This window comes from Nicotiana tabacum, chromosome 1 (genome assembly GCF_000715075.1).
Source record: "Nicotiana tabacum cultivar K326 chromosome 1, ASM71507v2, whole genome shotgun sequence".
Taxonomy (NCBI): Eukaryota; Viridiplantae; Streptophyta; class Magnoliopsida; order Solanales; family Solanaceae; genus Nicotiana; species Nicotiana tabacum.
In genome coordinates this window covers 21434388-21460675 of record NC_134080.1, presented here as the reverse complement: position 1 = coordinate 21460675, position 26288 = coordinate 21434388, and the positions used below count along the sequence as shown (strand labels likewise).

Below are 26288 nucleotides of genomic sequence, written 5' to 3'. Positions count from 1 at the left end.
ACAATACTTTGTTAAGAATCTACCATAAAGGGTGTGATCTAGTCGTAAATAAAGTTGGATAGAAATTATGGAGACTTGGATTTCAAATTTTTATAGAGATAGAAAAACACAAAATACCGTTTTTTCATTTGCTTAAGCTTTAATGGGCAAAGTTATTTGATATATATACTAGTAAAAGATACTCCTTCTATTCCATAGTAAATGACCTTTTGGTATTTGGCGCACCCCTTAAGAAAATGGCTTTTTTTTATTTTTTATCTCGCGCGTCAAAAACTATTTATATTTGGTAGTCAAAAAAATATATAAAATTTGTATAATTTTTGTAAATAACATACAAAACGTAAATATATACAAAAAATATATTATTTTGAGAACGGCTATACAGTGTCATTTTTCCTTAAAAATAATACTAACTCCTAGAAAAAAAAAAGATACATTGACTAAATTACTCTTAATTAAAATTTGTATATTGTTATCTTAACACATTGAGATATGTAAACAAGGGCAAATTTTAGAAAAATAAAATTAATTTCTTTTTATTATGTAAAAGAATATTTATTTTGGACCAAAATAAAAAGGTCAAAATGTCACTTATTATGGGCCAAAGGGAGTAATATAAAAATAATCGAGGTGGGGGCAAATTGGTCCGTACACGATACACATCATTGAATATTTTCTACGATCATTTAATTAGAGCATTCCCTCTTAAACTATGGCCTGGTCCTGTAGGAGAGTCTGAATTTGGAGTGGGTGAAAATAAATAAGGATCGACAGCTTAGCATTACATTTATTTAACGACTTTGTATTATATTATTGTTGTATTTTGGGAAGTGTTATACGTCATTAATTCAATCATTCTTTTGAAAATACGAAGTTCCCATCATTATTTTAGAAGGGATGTAGGTAATTTGGATTACATAATGCATGCCAAATTATTATATTATTATATACTTCATTCATTGTATTTGTTGTCATCATCTTGAATAATTTAGTCCATCCACTTAAGCAAACCACATGGGTCATGTTTGATTGAACTCAATAATCTAATCTAAATTTTGGGCATTTCAAAGTGAACTTTTATTAAATCCAACGTAGACTACAAGGCAGGTGGACATGAAATTTATTAACGAGTGTAGGACCATGTTTTGAGGACTTTTGATTAATTTTAATCCTTTAGCAGTTGGTATAATGTGAACATGACAAATATTAATTAATCATATAATTAAAACCTAGTTGAAGAAGCTAATACGAACAATATGTCGTTTTCATTTGGAAAGACTTCGATACAAAACTTGACAAGTACGTTCAAGGTTTACAGCAACAACTACAAACTCGATATAATCTCACGAGCGGAATTTTAGGAGGATAATGTGTACGCATACCTTACTTTTACCTTGAGGATAGACAGACTGTTTCCGATAGACCCTCAAGTTAAGGAAAGAAAAAGAAAGCAATAATAATAAGCAAGTACGTTCAAGGTTTAACAAAAAATAATAATCCCCAAAATGGAAAATTTGCATTTGGTTTTCAAAGAACTTCTCAATATAGATGAGAAAATTTTCTCAATTCACTCGCCAACAAAAGCAATATTTTTCTTGAGTGTAAATTTTTTGTTCCATCACATACAGAGGAAGATGTAGTGTTCTCGGTACGTCGACAGGTTCAATCAAACCCATAACTAATCTATATGTAAAAATTCATTAAAATTGCAAAAATAGTAGATATGAACTCATAACTTTAAAAATATAACAGGTTCAATGCTAAAAACTATAAAAGATGAACCCTCAGGGTTTAAATCCTGGATCCGCCTCTGATCACATAGATTATACTCTTCTAAACGAATTCACAGAACCTTGTGCAATATTTATTCTAAACTTACTGAAATACAACAGCTTAAGAAAGAGAAGACAATACACTAATAATAATAATCCGATTAAGATATAAAACACATCTAAATGTAGTTATTTGTCCAGTGTGAGACAATATCCAAAGAACTCAACTCTTCAAACTGTCTAATCTCTAACATTATGCACTAACACTTGGCATCTAATATGTTTTCCTAAATAGTTTCTTATATGTCAGTTAAGCATGAAATTCAGCAAGATGAAACAGAAAGCATCCAAGGGCAATTAAAAGAACCAAGTCTAATGTAACAGCCCATCCCGCTAGTGATATTGTCTGCCCAGGGCCTAAGCCCTCACGGGTTTAAAACACGTTAGCGTCTAAGGCTTGTTAACTTATATACCCATCATCCCTCTTGTGTTTTGCCGATGTAGACTCTACCTAAAGTCCTGGGTGTTGCATCTAACTTGCCAGCAGAGTAGTACATAGAGCAGAGAAAGCTTAAAGAAGACAGCAACCAACAGGAAATTTTAGCAGAACTAAGTTTGAAGATACATATCCACTTACTGCTGTATTAAAACAGCGAACCAAACTTACAAAATTCCAATTAAACCCTTTGGTCGGCAGGAAAGACGACCTGAAACTCGTGAAACTTTCCCTTATTACAACAACAACCCATTGTAATCCCACAAGTCGGGTCTGGGGAGGGTAGAGTGTACACAGACCTTACCCTTGCATTTAAGAAGGCAGAGAGCCTTTTTCCGGAAGACCAGACCCTCGCTCTGGAAACTCTCCCTTATTAATAGTAGGAATAGGAATGTATTCCAATAAGAGTATACATGTCCTTTGTCCTATGTTCAGGACATGCCTCCAATTTTGGTTCTTATCCAATATACCAATACATGTATCAAAAGTAGAATATATTACGCACTCATTTTAAGAGAAGAACTATTCACTTGGGAACTAACATGCTTGTAACCAGGAAGCTCAACACATTCAGAAAGAAAAGCAGATCATTAGTCATTACCATCCAGAAATTGTTAATATTACTTAGCAATTGTATCAGAACATGGAAAAGAGAGAAATTAATACATAGTGAAACTTAGGAAGATACAACACACTGATATTTAAACAGGGATAATAGTTAAGATTTGTTTAACGCGGAAGGCCTGCCTACAGTCAAAGACTACACATAAGGAGAAAATGACATAGCAAATGTAAGCAGATTTTTTAACAGACATCAAATTGAAGAGTCAAAACCTCTAGTAAATGTTGTTGTTAAAAGAAAGAGTCATCATAAGATAAAGCTCCTCAGCACCTCCAAGACAAAGCTGACAAGAGTTCCTGCTGCTTCCAGCATAGCACAAGTGACGTCTGGCGCTTCTCGACATGAAATCCTCCTACCTGAGTTCTCTTAACAAGGCATTCTGCCTGGATTTCAGTTAGATTACTAAACGCAACAGGTGAAAATCCTGCAGAAGCAAATAGGTTTCTCCATGGGGGAATTCGGTTAGGGGATCGGAGGCGCCCTAAGACCATGTTCTCAATGCTAGACTGGAGGAGAGACCTCTCAATTTTTTTCCCAACGTCTGGTGTTAAATTAGCAGCATCGATACTGGCTAAAAGTATCTCATAATATTGGAGGGCGTGGAGGAGGTGATGCTTTAAGGGGAGTTCAGTACGTTCACATCCACGTTCCAATGATACAACAACTTTTGGTGAAAGCTGCTTCATACAGTGAAGAAGTGAAGGAAATGCAAATAGACAACTTGAAATAGACCAGATGGGGAAATTAATAGCAATAGCCTCACACTCAGATGACCTCAAGGAGGATAAGGGATAAGTCTTAGGGTCAAAGGAATCCAAGTTAATAACTTCCAGCTCAAATCTGATTCCCACATCATTAGCAAACAGCGTTAAACTTTCGTGCATGATGCCAATCTCAACGGAGTGGTGGGTTGAAGGAGATACAAAGGCAGTAATCTTTAGAGAAGTTGCCTTTCTATTGCTGCTCGGGAGTTCTTGCATAAATGAGGACCATTGAGCACCACAGCCAATGTCAAAATCTATTATGTGAATTTGCTTGGCATCCCCAAGAGCTTCAAGAATAGCTTGATTGGAGGTGAAATTCATGAACTGAATAAGTGGAGATACTTCAGAAAAAGCCTTATAAGCATCCATCTTAAGCACACAATCAAATGGGGTGGGAATTCTTGGTGGAAAAGATGTGGATGTACAAGGCAAAAGGAAAGGTAACTGCAGAGCCTCTTTGAAGTAAAAAGCAGCCCTCTTGAAGGGTTTGCCAATGGGAGAGAGCTGTTGATTGAGCCGCGCCAATATCATTTGCGCGTTTGAGAAATGTCCGGCCAGTAATAATTCAGAGGCCTGAAAAATCTGGTCATAAATGAACTGTTGTTCCTGCTGTTGATGACGAGGCACCATCAAATTACCATTACCATCACCACCAGCTGCCTCAAGCTTAGGTACAAATAATGATGTTGGCTGAAACTGGTGAGGAGGCAGCAAATTGACTTGTTGCTGCATATGTCCCAATGGTTGTTTCCTCAGCAATAAGTCACCACTGGGATTAAAGAACGGAACTTTAGGCAATAGAAAGCCTAAGCTTGAACCCAGGATACCCGAATTGTGGCGCTTGGGTGGCGGCTGTTCTTGATTCATGTTGTATGATGATGAGCCAAACAAGTTAACATAAGCGGAATTCTGGAACTGGTGTTGGTTTGTCATTATTTGTGGACAAGAAATTTGAGGCTTCTCTTCTGATTGTTGTTCGTGAAAGCTCAAAGTAGGAGGTAAACTCTTGGCCAAAAGATTGACATTCGGATTTTCAAAGTTATTATTTGGTCTATTATTTGAGTCAATGACAACAGAACCAATTTTCTCAATGTTGGCATCTAAAGAAATATCTGAACTAGAAAAGGAAATATTATCAGTACAAGCAAAAGAACCTGCAACTGAAACTCCACAACCCAAATCAGCATTTGCATTTCCTCCTTGGAGTAGTTGTTTCAAGCTAACTGATGGGTCCTCCATATCGCCGGAGATCCACCGGAAAATGGTCTGGTCGGAGCCGGCAAGTTCCGGCAACAAATTATCCAAATCCCCAAATCCAAGATTAAATTTTTCTGGCTCCAACTCAAATGAAAATGGCTGCAGCTCAGTAACCAACTCCTCTTTCCGGCCGTCAATTTTTCCAGCTCCGGCGCCGGGAACTCCATTATTTCCAGCATATTGTCCACCATAAGAACACGAGGAAGATGAAGCTGAAGGACTAGGACTTCTTGCATCCAACACTGAGACAGATTCGTTTCTTGTAAAGTTTAAACCTTTATTACAAATTGCTGCTTCTGGTGAAGAAGAAATTGAAGGTACATAACCTGAAACACCAAGTACCCCTTTTGCTCCTGCTAGGTTATTACTTTGAGGTATTACAATCATCTGAAAATAGAAAAAAAAAATCAGCTAAACCCACTACAAAAATTAACAGTAAAAGAAGAAGATAATTTGGTTTCTTGCCTTTTTGATACTTGAAAGATCTAATACCAAGATTTGAAGGGTTGTGACTTTTTCAATGGCTTTTCTTTCACATATAAACCAAACCCAAGAACAAAAAGTACAGCCATTTGCTCAAAAATATGAACTTGGTCTCCATTTCATCTGAAAAAAAAAAAGAAAAAAAAAATCAGCTCCAAACCACTATAACCAGAAAAAAATGAAGAAAAAAAAAAGAATTAACATTAAAAGAATATAATTTCATTTTCTAACCTTTTACTTCTAGATCTGAAGGGTAGTAACTTCTTCAATAGCTTATCTTCCACAGAAAAACCAACCCCACAACCAGAAAAATACAGCAATTTTGCTCAAAAATATAAACTTGGTCCCCATTTTAGCAACGCCGGCTATAGCCAATAAAGCACATGCTTTAGCCCCAAAAAATTAGGGGCCCCACTTTTTTATCAATAGGGTTATATGTTTATTTTTAAAAAAAAGTATTTTCAAGTTAAAATACTATACTTACTACTAGACTTATTTTGATTACAAGGAAATAAGAACTAAAATTAATTTTTTTGGATTAAACAGTAAAATTATTAAAATGATTAATTTTTCGTAATGCAAATTTCAACTTTCTAATACTGTAAATATTATTTGCACTAGGAAACTACAAACAGTGTTTATTAATAAAAAAAATCACTAATTTTTTTTTAAAATCGCAAAAAGTGTCATTAAATAAGCACAGTGAGTTAATCAAAGGACTGAAATGGGCAGAGAGAGGAAATGTTTAGACTCAAATTAAGAAATTATAACCTTTTTGTAGTTTCTAACTATGCATCCTGTTCGTGTTCGATGTCTCAATATCCTTTTTAATTTATTTTTTTATTTCACAAGTATCACAAGACCCACGTGTAAGTTTTAACATGTTACTATATTTAACGACGATTTAAAAGCTCAAGCTATAGAATAGTTTGTACAAAATCCTTCCTTTTATTTCTCAAAATAATCATTACCATAAATCAGTATTAATAACAAAAAGATAAAAAAATCAAGAGATCATATTGAATTTGGATATTCTAGAGCATGGACGAAAGATAGTTTTTCTACGTAGGAAGAAAGTTTTTTTTAGGTTCCTTTTAACGAGTCACGATTTTATTGTCACTTTTGAAGAAGTTACAGTTGAAGAAGGAGGATATATTCATGTCTTCTTTACAACAGTAGATAGAGGCAAGCAACCAGTAGGAAAACAACTAACACTTCCTCTAAAACAAAACAACAAAATGTGGTAATAAAGCTGGTATATCAAGGCGGCTCATATATAAGTTTGCTTGGTTTTCTCTTCTTGACTCAAAAAGTAGGAAGATTCCATCTGTCAGTGTTAAATAAACCTTTAAATTGACGAGGTAAGATATCAAAATTAGTGTTAATATAAACAACACCAGTCTTGTGGCTCAAGGAAGCCATTCTATCCGCCATTCTGTTTGCTTCCCTGAAGCAATGTCTGATGATTATCCTATTATTATGCACCAAATTTTTTAGCTGTCTCACATTATTTGTAATCCTCCATGGAGAAGGCCAGGTACCAGTGACGCAATTTTGTAGGAGTAGTGAATAAGTTTCACCAATGATAAGGTTGTGGCCTTTTTGAATGCACCAATTGATGCTAAATAATAGTGCACAAGCTTCTGCCCCAGTTGCTTGTAGCTTGCCCCAAAGGTTTGGAGAATGCCATCATGAAATTACCCATGCAATCTCTAATTACAACTCCAACACCTCAATCTCCATCCACACAAGATCCACCAGTATTGAGTTTACCAAAAAGGATGGGAGGTGTAATCCATTTGACAGCAATGATAGAGACCTCATTGAGAGGGATGTTACTCAGATTGCAAATGTCCGACTATTCATCCCCAATTTTGACATTCTCAAAGTTACTTTTAAGATTGTTGACAATGTTGAAAGAAATGAGTGAAATGGATCTAGCTGTAGAGGGTCTTTCCATACCATATTTGGCACTGTATCTTAATCTCCATAGCTCCCATAAAATAAAAAGAGGAAGAATTTTAAGAACATAGGAAATGACAGAGTTCCTAGTTCTAAGATTCCAATAGTTGGTAATAAAGGTCTTCATATTTACATTCCTGAAAGTAACTCCAAGAGAACCAACAAAGTACTTCCAGATTTTTTAGCATAGTTGCCTTCGCAGAAAAGGTGCTCAACAGTCTCATCACTATTGGTTATTTCTGTGTCTAAACAATATGAACAAATAACAGGAACATTGATACCAAACCTACTGATCATGTCATCAGTAGGCAATCTGTTATGGACTGCCCTCTAGGTTAAGAATGACATTTTGAAAGGGATGTCATTATGCCAAATCTTGGAATCATATTGGTTAGTACTCCTCTTTTGCCTCAAAAGGTTCCGAGCAGTGGTTATGGAAAAACTACCAGTGTTTGGGCATATGCAGTTGGGGATATCCACATTTTCTAGGATAAGTATAATTTGCAGATGAATAACTTGCCTTTTTATAGGTTCAGGGAGTTGAACCTGAAGGCAGCACCAGTCCCATTGACCATCAATGAGAACTTCATTAAGCATTAAATTTTGATAGGTTAGACCTCTATCAATCTTTTTGTACAAAGGACCAATGTTGGACCAAGTATCAAACCAGAAACTGATATTTCCTCTGCCAACATACCATAAAATGTTAGAGTCCATTCTCTCCGTTATGTCACACATAGCTTTCCAGTTATATGAGTTTCCTTTAGCCCAATTCACCGTAAGGGGATGAATGTTATCAGCATATTTAATCTTCATGAAGTTGGACCACATAGTATTACTGGTTCTAAACTTCCACCATTGTTTAGCATGAAATGCCAAGCAGATGTCCTCAGGTATCCTGAAATTAGCACCTCTTTCCTCAAAGGGAAAACAAATATTATACCAAGACACCCAGTGATGTTTTCCCCCTCACCAGTCCCAGACTAGGAGAATCTGGTGATGTATTTCTCAATCATGTCAATAGTGCCTTTAGGGGGTGTATTGCAGCTAAAATATGGATATTGAGAGACAATAGAACATGTCTTATGAGAGTGACTCTTCCTCGAAATGATAGAAATTTTAGGTGTTATCCTCTAATTCTGTTGACCACCTTGGTCACCATGTCAGAGTAGAAGGATAATTTTTTCCTTCCAGAATGTAGGAGGCACCCCAAGTATTTCATAAGGAAGTGATCATACCTCATTTCAAGGATTCTTCTGACCCTATTGATGGTACTTTATGCTGTGCCTGGAGACATAGTGAAACAACTTTTGCTTTTGTTGATAAATTGCCCTGAAACCTTTTCATACTGGGATAAAGTCTTTAAAGTCACCTGAAGTGAAAATTTCATGCTGCTACAGAATATGATAGTGTCATCTGCAAAAGAGAGGTGATTGATTTTAGGTCCTTGATCATTCATAAAGTAGCCTTTGTATCTATTATTGGTGTATATATTATTAAGCATCTAAGAAAGTAATTATGCACAAAGTATAAATAAAGAAGGGGATAAAGGGTCTCCCTGTCTGAGGCCTCTTCCTGATTTGAAGAAGCCATGTATGCCACCATTCATAATGATTGAATACTAATTGTTAGAAATGAATCTGTGGATTAGTTCAATCCATACTTCTGCAAATCCCAATTTCCTCAGCGTGAAACATTAGAAAGGCAAAGAGACTCTGTCGTAGGCTTTAGCCATATCCAGTTTGATCACCACATTAGCTTCTTTTCTTGGTTTGCCAATATCATTGATAAGCTCCTGTGCTAGTAGAATATTTTTAGTTATGGCTCTTCCTTTAACAAAATCACTTTGGTTTTGAGTGATGATCTTGGGCAAAATTTTGTTTAATCTTGCATTGAGAATTTTAGCAATAATTTTGCTAGAAACATTGCACAAGATGATTGGCCTGATGTCAAAGAAGATTTGAGGGGCCTCCACTTTAGGAAGCATAATGATACATGCATGAGTGAAGAATTTAGGCAATGTATCTCCCTGAAAGAAAGAAACCACAGCTTCCAAGAGATCTTCATGAATAATAGGCCAACATGATTGATAAATTCTACCTGTCAAACCATCTAGACCAAGGAGCTATCAGGGTCAATAAAGAACACAACCTCTTTCACCTCCGCAAGATTAGGAATAATAGTAAGATCATCATTGTCTTTATTGGTAACAGATTTTTTACCACACTTAGGACATTACTATCCTCAATAGTGTTGTCGGCAGAAAATAAGTGATCAAAGTAATTAAGAGTTGCATCTGCAATTTCATTGCTTCCTTCAACCCAGTTGCCTTCCATGTCCTTAATCTTCTGGATATGTAATCTTTTTCTCATGTTCCTAATGATACCATAGAAGAAAGCAGTATTGGCATCCCCCTTTTTCAACCATTTGATTCTGGCCTTCTGCCTCAGAATATTATCCTGAAACTTAAGATATCGAGTAAAATCTGCTCTGGCTTTAGAAAGATTCCTTCAATAGGACATTTATTGGTCAAGGAGGCTTCTTCAAGGCTTCTAATGAGGATTTTCAATTTCTTAGGTTCCTCATAGATATCCCCAAATGCCTCTCTTGACCATGAACTGAGATAGTTGCAAGTGTTCTTGATTTTCTGATGTAGAGTATATAAGGAATTTCCTATCACATTGATATCCCATGCATGTTATACCACATTCAAAAAGTCTTTATGCTTAGCCCAGATGTTAAGAAATTTAAAGTATCTTGTGAAATCAGCATTGTTAGCTTTGCAAGTGATAAGTAAAGGGGCATGGTCTGAGCAGGATCTGGACAAGTGAGTAACATGGGTCCCTCCAAAGCTATCAAACCATTCATAGTTATATGCCAGTCTATCAAGCCTTTTTCATATAGTGTTAGGAGGGTCCCTATTATCACACCATGTATACATGGAGGCAAGGAAACCTGCATCCTGGAGATTGCAGTCAGTTAGGCAGGAGATGGAGTCAAAGATTTCTTCAAATTTGTAAGGCCTTCTTCCTTTATTTTCTTCAGCATTGGTGATCCCATTGAAATCACCTACTACTCCCATGGCCCATTGACTCGATTGTCAATGTTCCTGAGTTCATCCCAGAGAGTACATCTTCTTTGTTCATCACATTTAGCATAGACAATAGACATATAGAACGGGACTAGAACATGTTGTTCCTTATCTTCCACAATATCTAATATGCACTCAGAAGACCAGAAGATCCATATCTTGTTGGAGCAGTTGTGGAAGCATGAATGATAACCCAGTTTACTTTTGAATTTGTCAATTTTTTTAGCTCCCACCATAGGTTCTTGAAGGAACATATAGGGAATTTTGTATTCATTCTTAAGAAGACAAAGTCTTTCAGCAACACCTTGAGACCCTATCCCTCTAATATTCCATGAAAGTGTGCTAATCATTAGAAATATCGGGGGATTGGTTTTGTTCTAGAGAAATAGAAATTTGTTCTTCCATGGGTGGAAGCACAAATTTCCTAGTATAAGGCTTGGATCCACCTCTTGGGGATAGATTGTTGAAGTAAGTAGTATTTTGTTGTATTTGTGTAAGAGTACATTCCACTGATTTCTCTCGGAAGAAATTCCCCTTGTTTTTAACAAATTCATCATCAGACTTAGAGGAGTCATAGTCTTCCGAGGAATTGTCCATCACTATATCTGCTTCACAATCTTTATAGGCAGTATCTTCAAAGTCAGCACCATCTCCCTGGTTAACAACAATACATTGCTATTTGGTGCTGATTCTATATTAGAACCAGATCCATGTTCTTTTTCTTTGGCCCTATTACCATGGGAAAAGAAAGTTAAATTTGTCTAAATACTAGACATAAGGAAGCAGAAAATAAATGCGGGGAACAAAAAAATTCTATTCGGGCTATTCGGGCTCAAATAACCTTTTCATAACTTCTAATCATCCAGCAATTAAAAACAATATTCCCGTATTAAATTATGAAAACTTATAAATACGTTCCTCCGTACACAAAAACAAACACACGCAATTTTCTATCAACTTTTAATTATACTTCTAAAAATATTATTCATTAATTAATTTCCCATGGCCAACATAATGATAAACTTCCTGTAATCTCTCTTCTTGTGATAATGGTCATGTTAATGTTGGCACACACAATTTTCACGGTTTCTATGACATGTAAATAATTTGTTAAATAATAAGTTTTCTATTTCATTTTTAACTGAAATGCTTCATCTTTATAAATGTGTTTAAGTTGGCAATTTGAATTTTATTTCATGAATGGATTGATCAACTTAATAATACGATACTTCTTTCATATATATATATATATATATATATATATATATATATATATATATATATGTATGTATGTATATTTATTTATTTATTTTATAATATTTGCTGATACAATCGCTAAATAAACACACACACACATAAATTTAAAACTGCGCATGCATTATCTTTGGCAATGAATTAACTTAATTAAGAGTCCGTAAGAAATATAATTACATTTTTTCTAACTTTTTAACAGTAAACTACCTTAAATTTTAAAATAAGTTGAAGTGTAACTACTGCATTAATTGCAACTTAAATTTTAAAATAAGTTATCTACTGTCAGGGGTGGATATAGCCTATCGGCTACGGATTCATATGAACCCCTAACTTTTGATACATAGTATAAATATATACATAAAAACTTATTAAAATCTCAATAAATATTAAATCTCAATACATAATTTTAACAATACAATAAGTTTAATGCTGAAAATCTTAAAACAACAACAACAACAACAACAACAACAACAACCTAGTATAATCCCACTAGTGGGGTCTGGGGAGGGTAGTGTGTACGCAAACCTTACCCCTACCATGGGTAGAGAGCCTGTTTCCAAAATAGACCCTCGGCATCCTTCCCACCAAGAACTCCCCACCTTGCTCTTGGGGTGACTCGAACTCATAACCTCTTGGTTGGAAGTGGGGGTTGCTTTAGTTCTTGAATTTGTGTCTCTCTATAGGGAGTACTTATTACAGGCAGTCGATGCTATCCTATGGCTATGGTTAATAGATACTTAAAAATATAGGCAAAATATACTTGTTTAACCAAAAAATGGGATTTCGGTCAAAACTTTAATTTAGAAGAATTCGGATTACTGATAATCAAAAGAATATATGAAAGAAAGTAATTTGGCTAGCAATAATATAATCAGAAGGAAAACAAGTAAATCAATATATTCAGATAGTATTTCGTGTCCCTACAATTGATCAGTTATCTCCCTTTTATAGCTATTTGGGAGATATGCGTTTTGCCTTGTCATAATAAGGCTATTATGAGTAATTAAAGACATTGAATGCTACGTTACACAATCATTGTATTTAATACAGATTCTCTAACGTATTCTGTATTTAATGCTCATTAAATACTGTATCTGTACTCTCATATATTGTCAGATTCATTCCTTTTGATTCCTAAACCTAAATAACTTAAATAGGTACGGGTGCCAAGTCCTTTGAATATCTGCCCGTGTCTCTTCCTTTGCCTTTGCTCGTATCTGTTGCAACTCGTGTTTCTTTGCCAGCTGTAACTCTTTGACTAGTCTACGTGTCTTGACACGTCATCTTTATTCTACTTTAATATGTAAACTCAATTTTTTTCAATACAGATAGTCCCCCCACTTGCCACTTATTCATTAATTGAATATTTGAGAAGTGGATTTCATTAAAACGAAAATTTTTGTCACCATTAATGCTATGACAAAATTGACGCTTTAATTGTCTCTTCCATTTAATGCTCTTCACACGTGTCACCTTTTCATTAGTTCTGCAGTTTTGCAACCTTTTTTAAGGCTTTTTCACAGCTCCAATATTCACGAAGCATCAGTTATCATTATTATGGTACTTCCATCATTACACTTTTTCCTTCGGCGGTTGCTTATCAGTATAAATATAATTTCTTTCTTTGTCTTTTCCACATAAAGTTTACTGAATATTCAATCTCTCAAATCCCTGTTTGCTTCTCCATCATATCATCCTTCTTCATCATGTCTTCTTCAAATTCTAACTCTAGAAGGGTTCCCATAGTTGATACCTTCCCTAATGCCCTCATTAGAAGCAGAAGGGGAGGTAGGCCTCGCAATTTAGGATCTGTTCGCGGTTCTTCCACTCCTTTACCTAGTTCTGGCCCTTCTTCTAGAACTAGGGGTTCACTTTCACAAAGATCTTCTTCAAGAGGTAAAGAACCTTCTGAACCTCTTCGCGAGCCTACAGTAGTTTATCATGATAGAGAATCTCTTAGGAACCAAGTCTCTAGTTTAGATCGTGCTGATATTTATCCCACTCAAATTACAGAAGGTTTGATTTCTGTAGTTCGTAGAGACTGTCATTGGAGTAGTGATTTCCCTATTATTATCCCTAATCCAAATTAAAGAATCACCTCTTACATAACCGGGTTTTCTTTTATTTATACATACCCTTTCACCTTAGAGTTTAGACCATATATTGACCCTGTTATTCTTGAATTTTGTCGTTTATTCGATGTTTATTTGGGTCAAATTAGCCCAATCATATGGAGGGTTGTTGACTGTTTGAGGCATTTGACCAACACAGTCGTTGTTCCCTTTACTTTCCCTCATTTGATTCACCTTTACTCCCCTAAACTCTTTCGCAATGGTGTTTTCACACTAGTAGCCAGGAGCAAGAGAGTTTTGGTGAGCCCTGAGGATGACAAAGACCGTGACTGATATGTCAGGTTTGTTGCTGCCCCCACTGTTGGTTTAATGGGTGATGATAATGTTCCCTTCCCTGAGAAGTGAAATTTTGCACGTAAGTCTTTTTAACTTTCTCGTACCTTTTTATTCAAGTTTGTCAACTTTTCTAATTTTGCTCTTTTTTTTAGCAACCATGGGAGTTGTGGAAGACTTTTCCAATTTTTGTGATTGGGTAGACAAGTTATTGAGGACCGCACCAATGGATGATAAGTCTTGGAAAACACTTTCTAACCGTTTTGGTTGGAAAGTAAAAACTCATGGTAAGAGCTTTTATTTTATTTCATCTTTTCGTGTATATTTTTTTTATTGCACTAATTTCAATCCATCTTTTTATCAGGATTTGCTATTCGTAGAGTCACTGCCGAGGCAGTCACGGCTTCCCGCATCTCTTTGGAAAGGGCTCAAGAAATAATCTTGGGTTCTTCTACAAAAAGAAAAGTCGTTGCCGTTGAGGAACAAGACTCTAAAGAGGAGGAAGACGGGGGCTCTTTGGTGACAAGGCTATGAGCTCAAAGACGCATCATTTCTGATGATGAAGCAGAGGTATCCCCCCGTCGTTCTGTTCCTCTTACCGAGTCTACTAAGACTCCAGTACTGATTCTTGATGATGACGTTGCTCCCGCTGCTGCTCATGACTCTGCTGAGCAGCTTTTTATTAGCGAGTTTGGTAGTGAAGGCTTAAGCCCTGTTTTAGATGAAGTACCTTTGGCTTCTCTTTCGACACCCGTGTCTTTAACTCATTCTTTGCCAGTCTTGATTGTTTCTGTTCCTCCCCAGACTATTTTTACCACCTCTTCTGTTCCTCCTTCGACAATTCCTCCTCCAAACATTCATCGCACTGAGGTTGGCTCCTCAAGTAGAAGTGCTGCTATGAGGCGAGTAGTCATTGAAGTTCCTGCTGAGGGCAGTCTCTTAAGGAAATCAGGTCAAGCGGATGTATGGCTAGAGCCTTTAATTGGCCCAATTGAGAAAGCTAAGCTAGAGAGCCATAGTTCCTTGATCCTGATGAACGATATTGTGCACGCCACTTTGAAGGTATTCCCCTTCTCTTTTTTCTTTTACTTTGTAATTTTTCTATCTTTGAGGATTTTTATTTCCTTTTCCTCTTTTTAGGCCAACCTTATCGGCACAGATAGGATGAAAAGAGTTTCCCACTTAGATCAATTAGTGCGTGATTCTCAGTTAGAGGCATGCAATTGGAGGGAACAATTTGAGAGCTTGCAAATTGATGTGGAGTATTTAGAAGAGAGTAAGAGTACCTTGGAGCAGCAGGTACGGGCTTTGACTTCGGAGTTGGCGGTTGAAAAGGCTTCCTCAAGTCAAGCAGATAAAGAAAAAACTCGCCTTGAAACTTCCTTCTCAAAGCAGCTGTCCAAGGCTAGTGAAGAAAAAAAAGAGTTGAAGGCTTTTTTGAGTAAAAAAGAAGCTTACGCTGGGGAGCTCATGCAAAATTTGACTCAGGCACAAGAAGACCTTCGAGCTTCTTCTGATAAGGTGCGTGCTTTAGAAAGCTCCCATGTCTCTCTCCAGACTTCTTACACATCTGCCTTGGCTAAAAATGAGAAGTTAAAGAACGAGATTGCTGACTGGGAAATGGATTATGAGATCCTTGAAGATAAATCTGCTATTGAAGTAAGTTGGGCGTTTTTGAATTCACGCCGTGATACCCTAATTGAAGCTGGCCAAGAAAATTTCAACTTGGAATCTGAGTTGGCTAAAGTCAATGAAACTATTGAGAAAGCTCAGCAAACTCAAGATTTTCCTTCTCCCGTGGCCGAAGCTTCTGTGAATATTGAAGTCGATACGGTATCCCAACTATTTCAAGTCTAGTCGAGCCTGTTGCTGCAAGTCAAGTTGAGCCTGCAACTGTTGATACTCCTGCCCAAGTTGAGCTCATTGCTATTGATGCTCCTGCTTCAGTACCTTCAACTTCTCAGTGACGAGCTTTAGTTGTTTGAATATCTTTGTTTTTGTTTTATTTGGAAAATTGTGATCAAACCCTTGGTTTCATTTGAGGGTTTATTTTGGAAACGCAAGCCCGCAGACCTTTACATGGGGTAATTTGTATAAATAATTCGTAGCTTTACAACTAAGTACATACTTAGTCTTAAGTTTTTTTAAAAAAATATTAAGAAATTTTCTTGTTATTATCTTGAACTTCTGTTTACTTTATTCTTGCCTTTATTTCTAAGGACTTACAGAATAATTTGCATTTTTATTCTTCAAAAATGCTTCTGTTAAACTTATGACTAATTAATTTAAACATAAGTTTTATAAAAGAGGGCCCTTTTATATTCGACACTTAATGAAGAAGACGTCTCAACTTCATAATGGTGTTTAACGTACGATAAAAGAAATAGGAACACACATGTTTCTTTGAAATAACTTTGACAAGTTTTTATTTAAACCTTGTCTTGTTTTGAATAACACTTTACATGTATTTAAATTATATCTATAACTTTCTCGTAACTGTTTTTCTTGTAACAGATTTAAAAAAGTAAAAATAATAAACACGCGATTTTTATTTATAACCCGTTTCAGTACATAGCCTTTACCCTAACTATAGTAAGGTTTTCTTTGGCCTTAGTTCTTGACTTCGTGACTTTTACTCTGCACTTTGACTTCTTTGCCTTCATTATACATATGCATGTGTATATTATGCAGTCCCCCAAGTGTTTGAGTGTTGAAGTATGAAGCCTCGAGCACTTGATTATTTCTCTCATTTGGTCCTTTCCCTGAAAAGGGAAAAACATACAGGACTCGGAGGTGCGATTATAGATGAAGACTGCTTAACCCGTTTCAAATTTCTATCAGAATATTTGTAACCCTGGGCCGGGAAGTTTAATGTATTCCACGTGTCTTGCAGGTCGTGGCTCATCATTTAGTACGGGCTAGCTTTTTGCCTATCATCTAAAATCGTTAGTAAAATTTTAACAATTCGAAAATAGAATTTTAAAACATAGATACCTGACCGTTGGTATTCCTTAGAAGTAGTATCTTTTCAAATGAACAACATTCCAATGTGAAGGTAGCATTTTGCCATCCATTGTTTCCAGTTCATATGCTCCTTTACCTGCAATATCATGAATTCTATAGAGAGGAATACCTTCGAGTTCGAGTTTATTCAAGCGCATTAGCTGCCTTCGTAGATTGGAAAACCTTTTTGAGCACGAAGTCCCCAATTTTGAAGAATTTGAGGCGTGCTCTTCGGTTGTAGTACCGTTCTATGACTTGCTTCTGTGCTGCCATTCTTATTAATGCAGCTTCCCATCTTCCTTCAAGTAAATCAAGATTTACACACATTTCTTCGTCATTAGACTCTTCTGTTGCCTGCGTAAACCTCGAACTTGGCTCTCCTATCTCAACGGGAATTAAAGCTTCTGCTCCATAAACCAATGAAAACGGTGTTTCTCCTATGCTTGTTTTTGCGATTGTGCGATATGCCCATAGAATACCAGGTAACACTTCTGGCCAATTACCTTTTGATTCATCTAAAAACTTCTTCAAATTGTTGATAATGACTTTATTTATTGATTCTACTTGCCCATTACCCACCGGATGATAAGGCGTAGACGTAATCCTTTTAATCTGCCAACTTTGAAAGAATTTCGTGATTTGAGCTCCTATAAACTGAGGGCTATTATCGCACACGATCTTCTTTAGTACACCGAATCAGCATATGATATTCTGCCAAATGAAATCTTTCACTTCCTTTTCTCGCACCTGTTTGAATGCTCCTGCCTCTACCCATTTAGTAAAATAATCAGTGAGTACGAGCAAAAAATTTACCTGTCCTTTTGCTTGTGGTAATGGACCCACGATATCCATTCTCCATTTCATAAATAGCCACGGTGTAATGACCGGATGTAGTAACTCCGTAGGTCTATGCATATTGTTACCGTACCTTTGACATTTATCGCATTTAGCCACGAAACTCTCTACTTCTTCTTCCATTTTAGGCCAATAATACCCTGCCCTAATTAAGGTTCTTACCAATGATCTTCCTCCTGTGTGATTCCCACAATGCCCCTCGTGTATTTCTCTCATTACATATTCTGTTTGAGAAGGTCCGAGGCATTGCTAAGGGACCATCGAACATTTTTCGGTAAAGATTGCCTTGCTTTAAGCAATACCGAACAACCTTTTTTCGAAGCGCATGAGCTTTTCTCTTATCTTCAGGGACGGTACCATACTGCAAAAAAGCAACAATCTCGTTCCTCCAATCCCAAGTTAAGTTATTAAAATTTACCTCATTCTTATCGAGGTTGAGAATTGAATGAAACAAATGAATAACTGAAGCATTTTCATTGCTTGCCACGTCTGCCACAGATGCAAGATTAGCTAGGGCGTTAGCTTCAACATTTTCATCCCTTGGTATTAATGTTACTTTCCAGGTTTGAAATTGCTTTATCAAATCCCATATCTTCGCTACATATTGCTGCATCCTGGCTTCCCTGGCCGTATAAGTCCCCAGTATTTGATTAACTACGAGTTGTGAATCGCTTTTGATTGTAATCTGATTTATGCCGAGTTCTTGTGCCAGTTCTAAACCTGCAATCACAGCTTCATACTCTGCCTCATTGTTAGTTATAGAACGACATTTTATGGCTTGTCGAATGGTTTCACCCGTAGGTGGTACCAAAACAATCCCTAAACCTGCACCTTTTACGTTAGATGAACCATCAGTGAATAAAGTCTAAGTTCCTGGGTTAGCTCCATTGAACACCTGTAATTCTTTTTCTGCTTCTAATTGCATCCCTTGGCTAAAATCAACCACGAAATCGGCTAATACTTGAGATATTATAGCAGTTCTAGGTTGGTATGTGATTTCATATTCACTTAATTCTATAGCCCACTTAGCTAATCTACCTGACAATTCATGCTTATGTAATATATTGCGTAATGGATAAGCAGTTACTACAACAATAGGATGACATTGAAAATAAGGCCTTAATTTTTCTAGATGCCATGATTAATGCAAGTGCAAGCTTTTCCAACTGAGGGTACCGTGTCTCTGCATCTAACAAAGATTTACTAACATAATAGATCGGAAATTGTTTACCTTGGTCTTCTCGAACTAAAACAACACTTACCGCTACTTCAGAAACAACAAGGTAAATGAGAAGTCTTTCCTCAGCCTTTGGTTTTGCCAGCAATGGTGGATTTGATAAGTACATTTTCAAATTTCTGAGCGCCTGCTGACATTCCTCATTTCATTCGAAATGATCCTACTTTTTAAGAGCTGAAAAGAATTTAAAGCACTTTTCTAATGATTTGGAAATGAATCTTCCCAAGGCTGCAATTCTTCCTGTTAATCTCTGAACTTTTTTTTTACATGAAAGCATATCAGGGATTTCTTCAATGGCCTTAATCTGTGTGTGATTTACTTCAATACCACGGTTAGAAACAAGAAATCCTAAAAACTTACCTGATGCAACACCAAATGCGCATTTCTCAGGATTTAACTTCATATTAAATTTGCGCAAAATTTGAAAAGTATCAGACCGGTGTGATATGTGATCTCTCGATTGTTGAGTTTTAACGAGCATATCATCTATATAAACCTCCATGGTTTTTCCCAAATGTTCTTGAAACATTTTAGTAACCAGCCTCTGATATGTTGCCCAGCGTTTTTGAGACCAAAAGGCATTACTTTATAATAGTAAGTCCCTCTGTCTGTTATAAATGAAGTTTTTTCTTCATCTCCCGGATCCATTTTGATCTGATTATAACCTGAATATGCATCTAAAAAGCTTAATAGTTCATGCCCTGCAGTTGCATCAATCAACTGATCTATATGTAGTAGGAGAAATGAATTTTTAGGGCAAGCTTTATTAAGGTCTGCGTAATCTACACAAACTCGCCACTTACCGTTCTTCTTTGAAACTACGACAGTATTGGCTAACCAATTAGGATACTTTACCTCGCGGATGGATCCAATCTTTAGCAAATTTTGAACCTCTTCTTGAATCACCTGATTCTTGAAAGTTCCTTGCTTTCTTTTCTTTTGCTTGATGGGGGGTTATGATGGGTCTTCATTTAATTTGTGAGTCATCACCTCCGGTGGTATCCCTGTCATGTCAGAGTGGGACCAACCAAAACAGTCTACATTAATTTTTAAAAATTCAATTAACTTACCTCTCATGCCTTGGCTAAGATTGGCCCCTACGTAGACTTTCTTATCAGGCCATTGAGCGAATAACACAATATGCTCCAATTCCTCAATTGTTGTTTTGATATTTTCATTTTCTTCTGGTTCTTGAATGGTGTCAGGACTTGAATCCACATCTGTTCGTCCCTGTTCAGTTGAGGTTTGTGTTGTGGTGCCCTCAACTGTCTTCTGTGATTGCTATTTTCCTTTATTTCTCGTACTTAAATCTACTACAGAATTGATGCTCCTGGATGTATGTTGATCTCCACGAATTTGACATACTCCCCAGGGTGATAGAAATTTAATGACTTGATGCAAGGTTGAAGGAACAACATCCATTTCATGGATCCATGGTCTCCCAAGGATCATATTGTAAGCCATCTCCATATATACTACTTGAAAATTTGTATCTTTGACGACTCCTTCTGCGAATGTGGTGAGTGTTACGTCTCATTTCGTCACAACACTAGAATTGTCAAATCCAGATAGAGTATGGGCCTTTGGTATTATTCTATCTTCTGCTTGCATTTCACGTAATACTCTTAGCAAAATAATGTTCATGGAACTACCTGGATCAATCAAAACTCATTTTACATTAGTATCATGTACAATTAGAGATATTACTAGTGCATCGTTATGAGGGGTTAATACGCCATCTGCATCTGTATCATCAAATGTAATGCTTTCTTCCTCTATGACATGCCGTACCCGTTTCCCTTGGGTAATTGTAACTTTGAAAATTTTGTTAGCTGCAGTGTATGATATGCCATTGATGTCTTCACCTCCGCTTAAAATGTTGACGGTTCTTTTGGGAGAAGGTGGATTCGGGGGCTCCTGCCTGTTCTTCATGTAAGCTTGCTTACCTTTCTCACTGAACAACTCAGTGAGATATCCTTGTTTTAATAAATGATCAACTTTACTTTGTAAAAACCTACAATCTGCCGTTTTATGCCCATGGTCATTATGAAACTCGCACCAATGATCAGGGTTGCCCCTGTTTGGATTCGATCTCATCTCTTTTGGCCATCATACCTTATCTCCCATGCTTCTCAAAACAGCTATGAGCTCGGAAGTGCTCACGTTGAAACTATAACCGCCAAATCTCGCCTTCAAATTTCTATCATCATCTCGTGACTCATAGGTATTTCGATTGTTTCTAAATCTTGATGAAGAACCTGACTCTCTATTCCTTGATCTGTGATCATACCTTTGATTGTCCTGCTTTGATCATGAATCTTTTCCCGCAAGTCCTATGTATGGATCGTACCTGTTTTTACCGGATTTTTTTTCGGTCTCCGCACGTCTCGAACTTACCTTTTCTTCTTTTTGATGTTGTGGAACAGTATCTTCTTCTATCCTCAGCTTCGTGCTATACCTGTTGTAAACGTCATTCCACGTTGTAGCTGGGAATTCACGAAGGCTTTCTTTGAGTCGCCTCGTAGCTTCTGAGCTTTTTTCATTCAAATTGCTTGTGAAAGCTATAGCCGCCCAATTATCTGGTACACGTGGTAATGTCATTCTTTCACGTTGGAATCTGTCCACGAGCTCTCTAAGCAATTCTGAGTCACCTTGCTTGATCTTGAAATATCTTCCATTCTTTTTTTGACTTTTTGAGCTCCCGAGTGTGCTTTGATGAAAGAATCTGCAAGCTCAGCAAAAGAATTTATAGAATTTTCGAGTAAAAGAGAATACCATGTTAATGCTCCCTTGGTGAGTGTTTCACCAAATTTTTTGACTAATACTAATTCAATCTCCCGCTTAGTCAAATTGTTGCCTTTTACGCATGTTGTGAATACAGTCACGTGGTCTCGTGGGTCTATTGTTCCATCATATTTTGGAATATCAGGCATTTTGAATTTCTTTGGAATTGGGAGGGGAGCAGCACTTAGCTTCCAGGGTTGCTGTAAATATTTATCCATATCTACCCCTTTGATTATGGGCGGCACCCCGAATATTTGTTCTATGTGGTCACTTTGCTCCTTGAGCTGTTTCTGCAAGGTTAGTACTAAATTTTGCAAATTATAATAGACTAAGTTACCTAGTTCTCCCTCCTGTGATTCGCTGGGGGTTCCACCATTACCTGAATTAACAAGTCCGGACCGAGGGTCCTCCAAAGTGTTGTTATTTGGAGCGGGTGTGGTTGGTGCAGCAGGTAACTGGCTAGCAAAAGCCTCAAGAGCTTTATTGACCTAAGCAACAATTAGTTTTTGCAAAGCTTCATCGATAGCTTCAACATTTTCAAATTAAGCGTTTCCATTTGTATGAGATCCCTCAGGAGTGCCCTCACGAGGCCGCCGAGGAGAGCCTCGTGGAGAAGGGACCGGGGTGTGAGTACCCTGTGGATCTCCCTGAAGTTGTTGGTTTCCTTGATTTCCTTGGATGTTGTCATTATTGTTTGACATGGTTGATGCAACAAGAGAAGTTAAGCTAACAGAAAATAGATTATCAGATTCCCGACAACAGAACCAATTTGTTTAACCAAAAATATATAAACTCAATTTTTCCCAATACAACACTACTAGTAGTTACAGATACGAGAGCGCCAAAAAAATAAGTGGAAAGCAGAGAGTAAGAGTTAAAAGTTATGATAATTCTTTGGATTATAATTTAATCATCATAATATATATGCGGTAGATTCTTTTGTCATTTAAAGGCTTTTATAAGTATGCTGTAAACAGAGCTATTTTTTTCGTGTGGCAAGTAGTGTATAATGTGCTTAATTTCTTAATATAAACTTCCGAACACCTTTTTTTTTAATGTCATAGTAGTTGCAACTTGCATTCCAACTTTTTTTCTCCTATACTATATTAAGAAATTCAAACAATAGACTTTTTACAATGCCAACAAGAATATTTGATGCCCTTACTAAAAAAATGAACCGGGGAAAGAATATATATACACTAGATATTTCACAGTAACATGAAAATAGGATAGCAACAGGATTATTATTACTGGAATATAATGTGGAGATTACCATATAGGAATTAAATAATAACAACATATATTATTTAATGAATATATTCTTTTTTTAATCTTTTCTTTGAGATTAAGAAATAATAAGCGATTTCATAAGGGATTTTTGAAGTAAATTATTTATATTATTATTAATCAAAGATTTCTTATATAGCTAGAATTACCCTCACAAATTACGAACACTAATTTGCTAAGAATTAATCGGATTGAGGGTATGGCGTCATCATTCGGCGAAATTGAAATATCTGCGAGATCGGGATCACAATTTGTATCAGTTTAACAAATTAGAGTCCTAAAGTAATACACTTTTGGAGGGCCATATATTCTTAGTGATGATCAACGATGATTTCAATATCGGATACTTCTGTCATATATTTAATCCCACCAAGATATATTGGCAACCGATTTAATTGTCTTTTCAACGTAGTTGTATTTTATGATATTGGTTTTACGACTATTTTCGCTTACATAATATTATCATAACTCTGTTAAAAGCTTAATAAATTTTATGAATGTTTCATTATTTATATTAAAAAAAAATAAATGGAGTATAATTTAAAAGTGTGTTTTGTTTTGCATTAGATAAACTTGGATAACATTTTATTTTTAATGTTAACATTGGCGTTCTTATAAGACTATCGCGATTTTATCCTAACCAAACATAAAATAAAATAATCTTATATTTTAACGAACGAGCCCCAAATCTGTTTGTATTTATCTAAAATCTGTAGAATGAAAGGGTGAAGGGGGGGGGGGGTCCCTTTGCTTCACAATGTTGTCCTCTGTGACACTTATTCATTTCTTAAAGAGAGAGCTTCACGGGTCATAAATTTAATAATCTATCAAAAGATAAAAGAAAATTCCAATAAGAAGCAATAACATTCCATTTTTTTAAAATACAAAACAAAACATAAGGAAAGAGAGAAAAAAGAAAATAGTGACTTGAGAAGAGACCAATGTAATTAAAGTGAAACATTTCTACATCAAATTGATCTCTTTGTGACCAAGGAAATTAACTTTGCTGACTACATTTTGTCATGCCACAAAGTCCAATTAATGTTTTATATATCTGTCAATCTTTTTTGCTACAATAATTAAACTATTCTTTTTTTTTTTCCGGTGGCAGCACTTTCTATTCTTTATACCTATTGAATTACTTTGAATACGAGATTTCTTGATTTTAGCATTTATTTTAAGTTAAGGCTTTTGCTTCTTTCATTTTCCCCTCTTTAAAAGGAAAAAAAAACATAAATTATTAAACCAATGCTTTAGTGGCAACATAAACTTTTTATTTGTCTAGTAATTCTTGGGCGTGGATAGGCACTTGCCTAGTAAGAGACCAAACAATTGTTTAAATCCTTTAATGAGCCGTAATGTTTGATTAACCTAATCATTGATGGTGAAGCATTCAATCAATACCAAAAGCTAAAAAACTTGCGCTTCGCGCCGTTTGGTAGGATGTATCAAGAAAAATAATATATACATATGCTTTAGAAATAAGTTCTCTATTTCGAAGCCTTGAAAATCTCTTTCTGTCTCATTTTGATTTGCGTGTGCAGTCCAGGCACGTAGCCGGAAAGCCATTATGTGAAAATCTGTGAATATATGAGAAATAAAAATTTTTAGAGTTAAAAATTTGATTATGGTTGACTTGGTCAACATTTTGAGCAAAACGGATCCGGATCCGTGTTCCGACGATCCCGGGAGGTCCGCATAAAATATGGGACTTGGGCGTATGCCCGAAAATGAATTCTAGGTCCCAAGCCTTAGAAATCAATTTTTGAAAGAAATTATTTGCTGAATTATTTATGAAATAAAGAAAAGAATTAATGTTTGAAACCATTGGTATCGGGACCGTATTTTGGTTTCGGAGCCCGATACAAACTTATTAAAGTATTTAAATGATAACTGTGAAATTTGGTGAAAAATGAAGTTTATTTGACGTGATTTGGACTTCCGGTTGAAGAGTTATGAACTTTAAGTGTTCTTGATGAAAATGATGAGTTTTGAGGTTTAATTCATAGTTTTACATGTTATTTTCATGATTTGATTGTACGAGCAAGTCCGTATGATATTTTTAGGTTAGTGTGCATGTTTGATTTGGAGCCCCGAGGGCTTGGATGAGTTTTGGATAGGTCACAGAGTGGAATTAAACTTAGGAAGTTGCAGGTTTTCAGCTGGTATGTTGCAGGTTTGCAGGCTTCGCAAATGCGAGCTCGCAAATGCGAGAAATCATCACAAATGCGATATCCGACCTGGGCTGCCTTGGTCGCAAATGCGACTTCTTTATCGCAAATGCGGCATCGCAATTGCGAATGGTCCCTCACAAATGCGAAGGTGACCGGAAATAAGCTGGGTCGCAAATGCGACAAAAGCTTCGCATTTGCAAAGTTAGCAGTCTGAGCGAACCCTGATCGCAATTGCGACACTTGCAACCTCCAAATCATAACTTAGACGCATTTCAACCATTTTTCAAACCCTTTCAAAACCTAAACACTCTTGGGCGATTTTTCAAAGACAAGTACTCTTCCAAATCGATTATAAGTTATTTCTAACTTATTTTTATTAATCTTTAACATCTTTTCTCATGATTTCAACTTAAAATCAAATGTTTTCACGGGAGAAATTGGGTGTTTTGTATAGAACCTAGGTTTTTCAAATTTTGGGGATTTGGACCTCTATTTAAGGTCCGATTTCAAAATAAATTATATATTTGGGTTCGTGGGGGAATGGGTAATCAGGTTTTGGTTCGAACCTCGGGTTTTGACCTTGTGGGCCCGGGGGCGATTTTTGACTTTTTGGGAAAAACTTTAGAAAACCTATTTTCATGCATTGGAATTGATTCATTTAGCATTTATTGATATAGTTTAATAACTTGTGGCTAGATACGAGCGAATTAGTGGCGGAATCAAGAGGTAAAGTGATAGTTGAGACTTGAATTGCGTTCGTGGCATCGAGATAAGTGTTTGGTCTAACCTTAGCTTGAGGGATTAGGAGTTGCGTCCTATTTGCTATGTGTTATTTGTTGAGT

At 36.3% G+C, this 26288-nt stretch overlaps 2 protein-coding genes across 3 annotated transcripts; both read right to left on the bottom strand.

The window, feature by feature from the left end:
• Positions 1–2875: 2875 nt before the first annotated feature.
• Positions 2876–5762, bottom strand: LOC107763536 (scarecrow-like protein 6). Of its 2 annotated transcripts, none has more exons than XM_016582020.2 (3): positions 5626–5762; positions 5377–5517; positions 2876–5298 (listed from the first exon to the last, which is right to left on the bottom strand). In XM_016582020.2, exon 3 carries the CDS (start codon positions 5296–5298, stop codon positions 3154–3156), a length of 2145 nt encoding a protein of 714 aa, XP_016437506.2. In that variant the 5' UTR covers positions 5377–5517; positions 5626–5762; the 3' UTR covers positions 2876–3153. The 2 variants fall into 2 exon arrangements, with proteins under 2 accessions (XP_016437506.2, XP_075101267.1); XM_075245166.1 differs by lacking the exon at positions 5626–5762 and having other exon boundaries at positions 2876–5153; positions 5238–5298.
• A 3290-nt stretch (positions 5763–9052) lies between these two features.
• On the bottom strand, positions 9053–10438 carry LOC142162122 (uncharacterized). Its single transcript, XM_075218435.1, has 3 exons — positions 10312–10438; positions 9579–9850; positions 9053–9385 (listed from the first exon to the last, which is right to left on the bottom strand). Exons 1-3 carry the CDS (start codon positions 10436–10438, stop codon positions 9053–9055), a joined length of 732 nt encoding a protein of 243 aa, XP_075074536.1.
• Between the last annotated feature and the right edge of the window lie 15850 nt (positions 10439–26288).

Coding starts and splice junctions, on each gene's coding strand:
- LOC142162122 (XM_075218435.1), bottom strand. CDS start 10,438: ATGGGAGTAGTAGGTGATTTCAATGGGATCACCAATGCTGAAGAAAAT. Junction 9,851..10,311: donor CTGCAATCTCCAGGATGCAG/GTTTCCTTGCCT, acceptor ATCTTTCTAAAG/CCAGAGCAGATTTTACTCGA. Junction 9,386..9,578: donor ATAGTAATGTCCTAAGTGTG/GTAAAAAATCTG, acceptor TCTTTCTTTCAG/GGAGATACATTGCCTAAATT.
- LOC107763536 (XM_016582020.2), bottom strand. CDS start 5,298: ATGATTGTAATACCTCAAAGTAATAACCTAGCAGGAGCAAAAGGGGTA.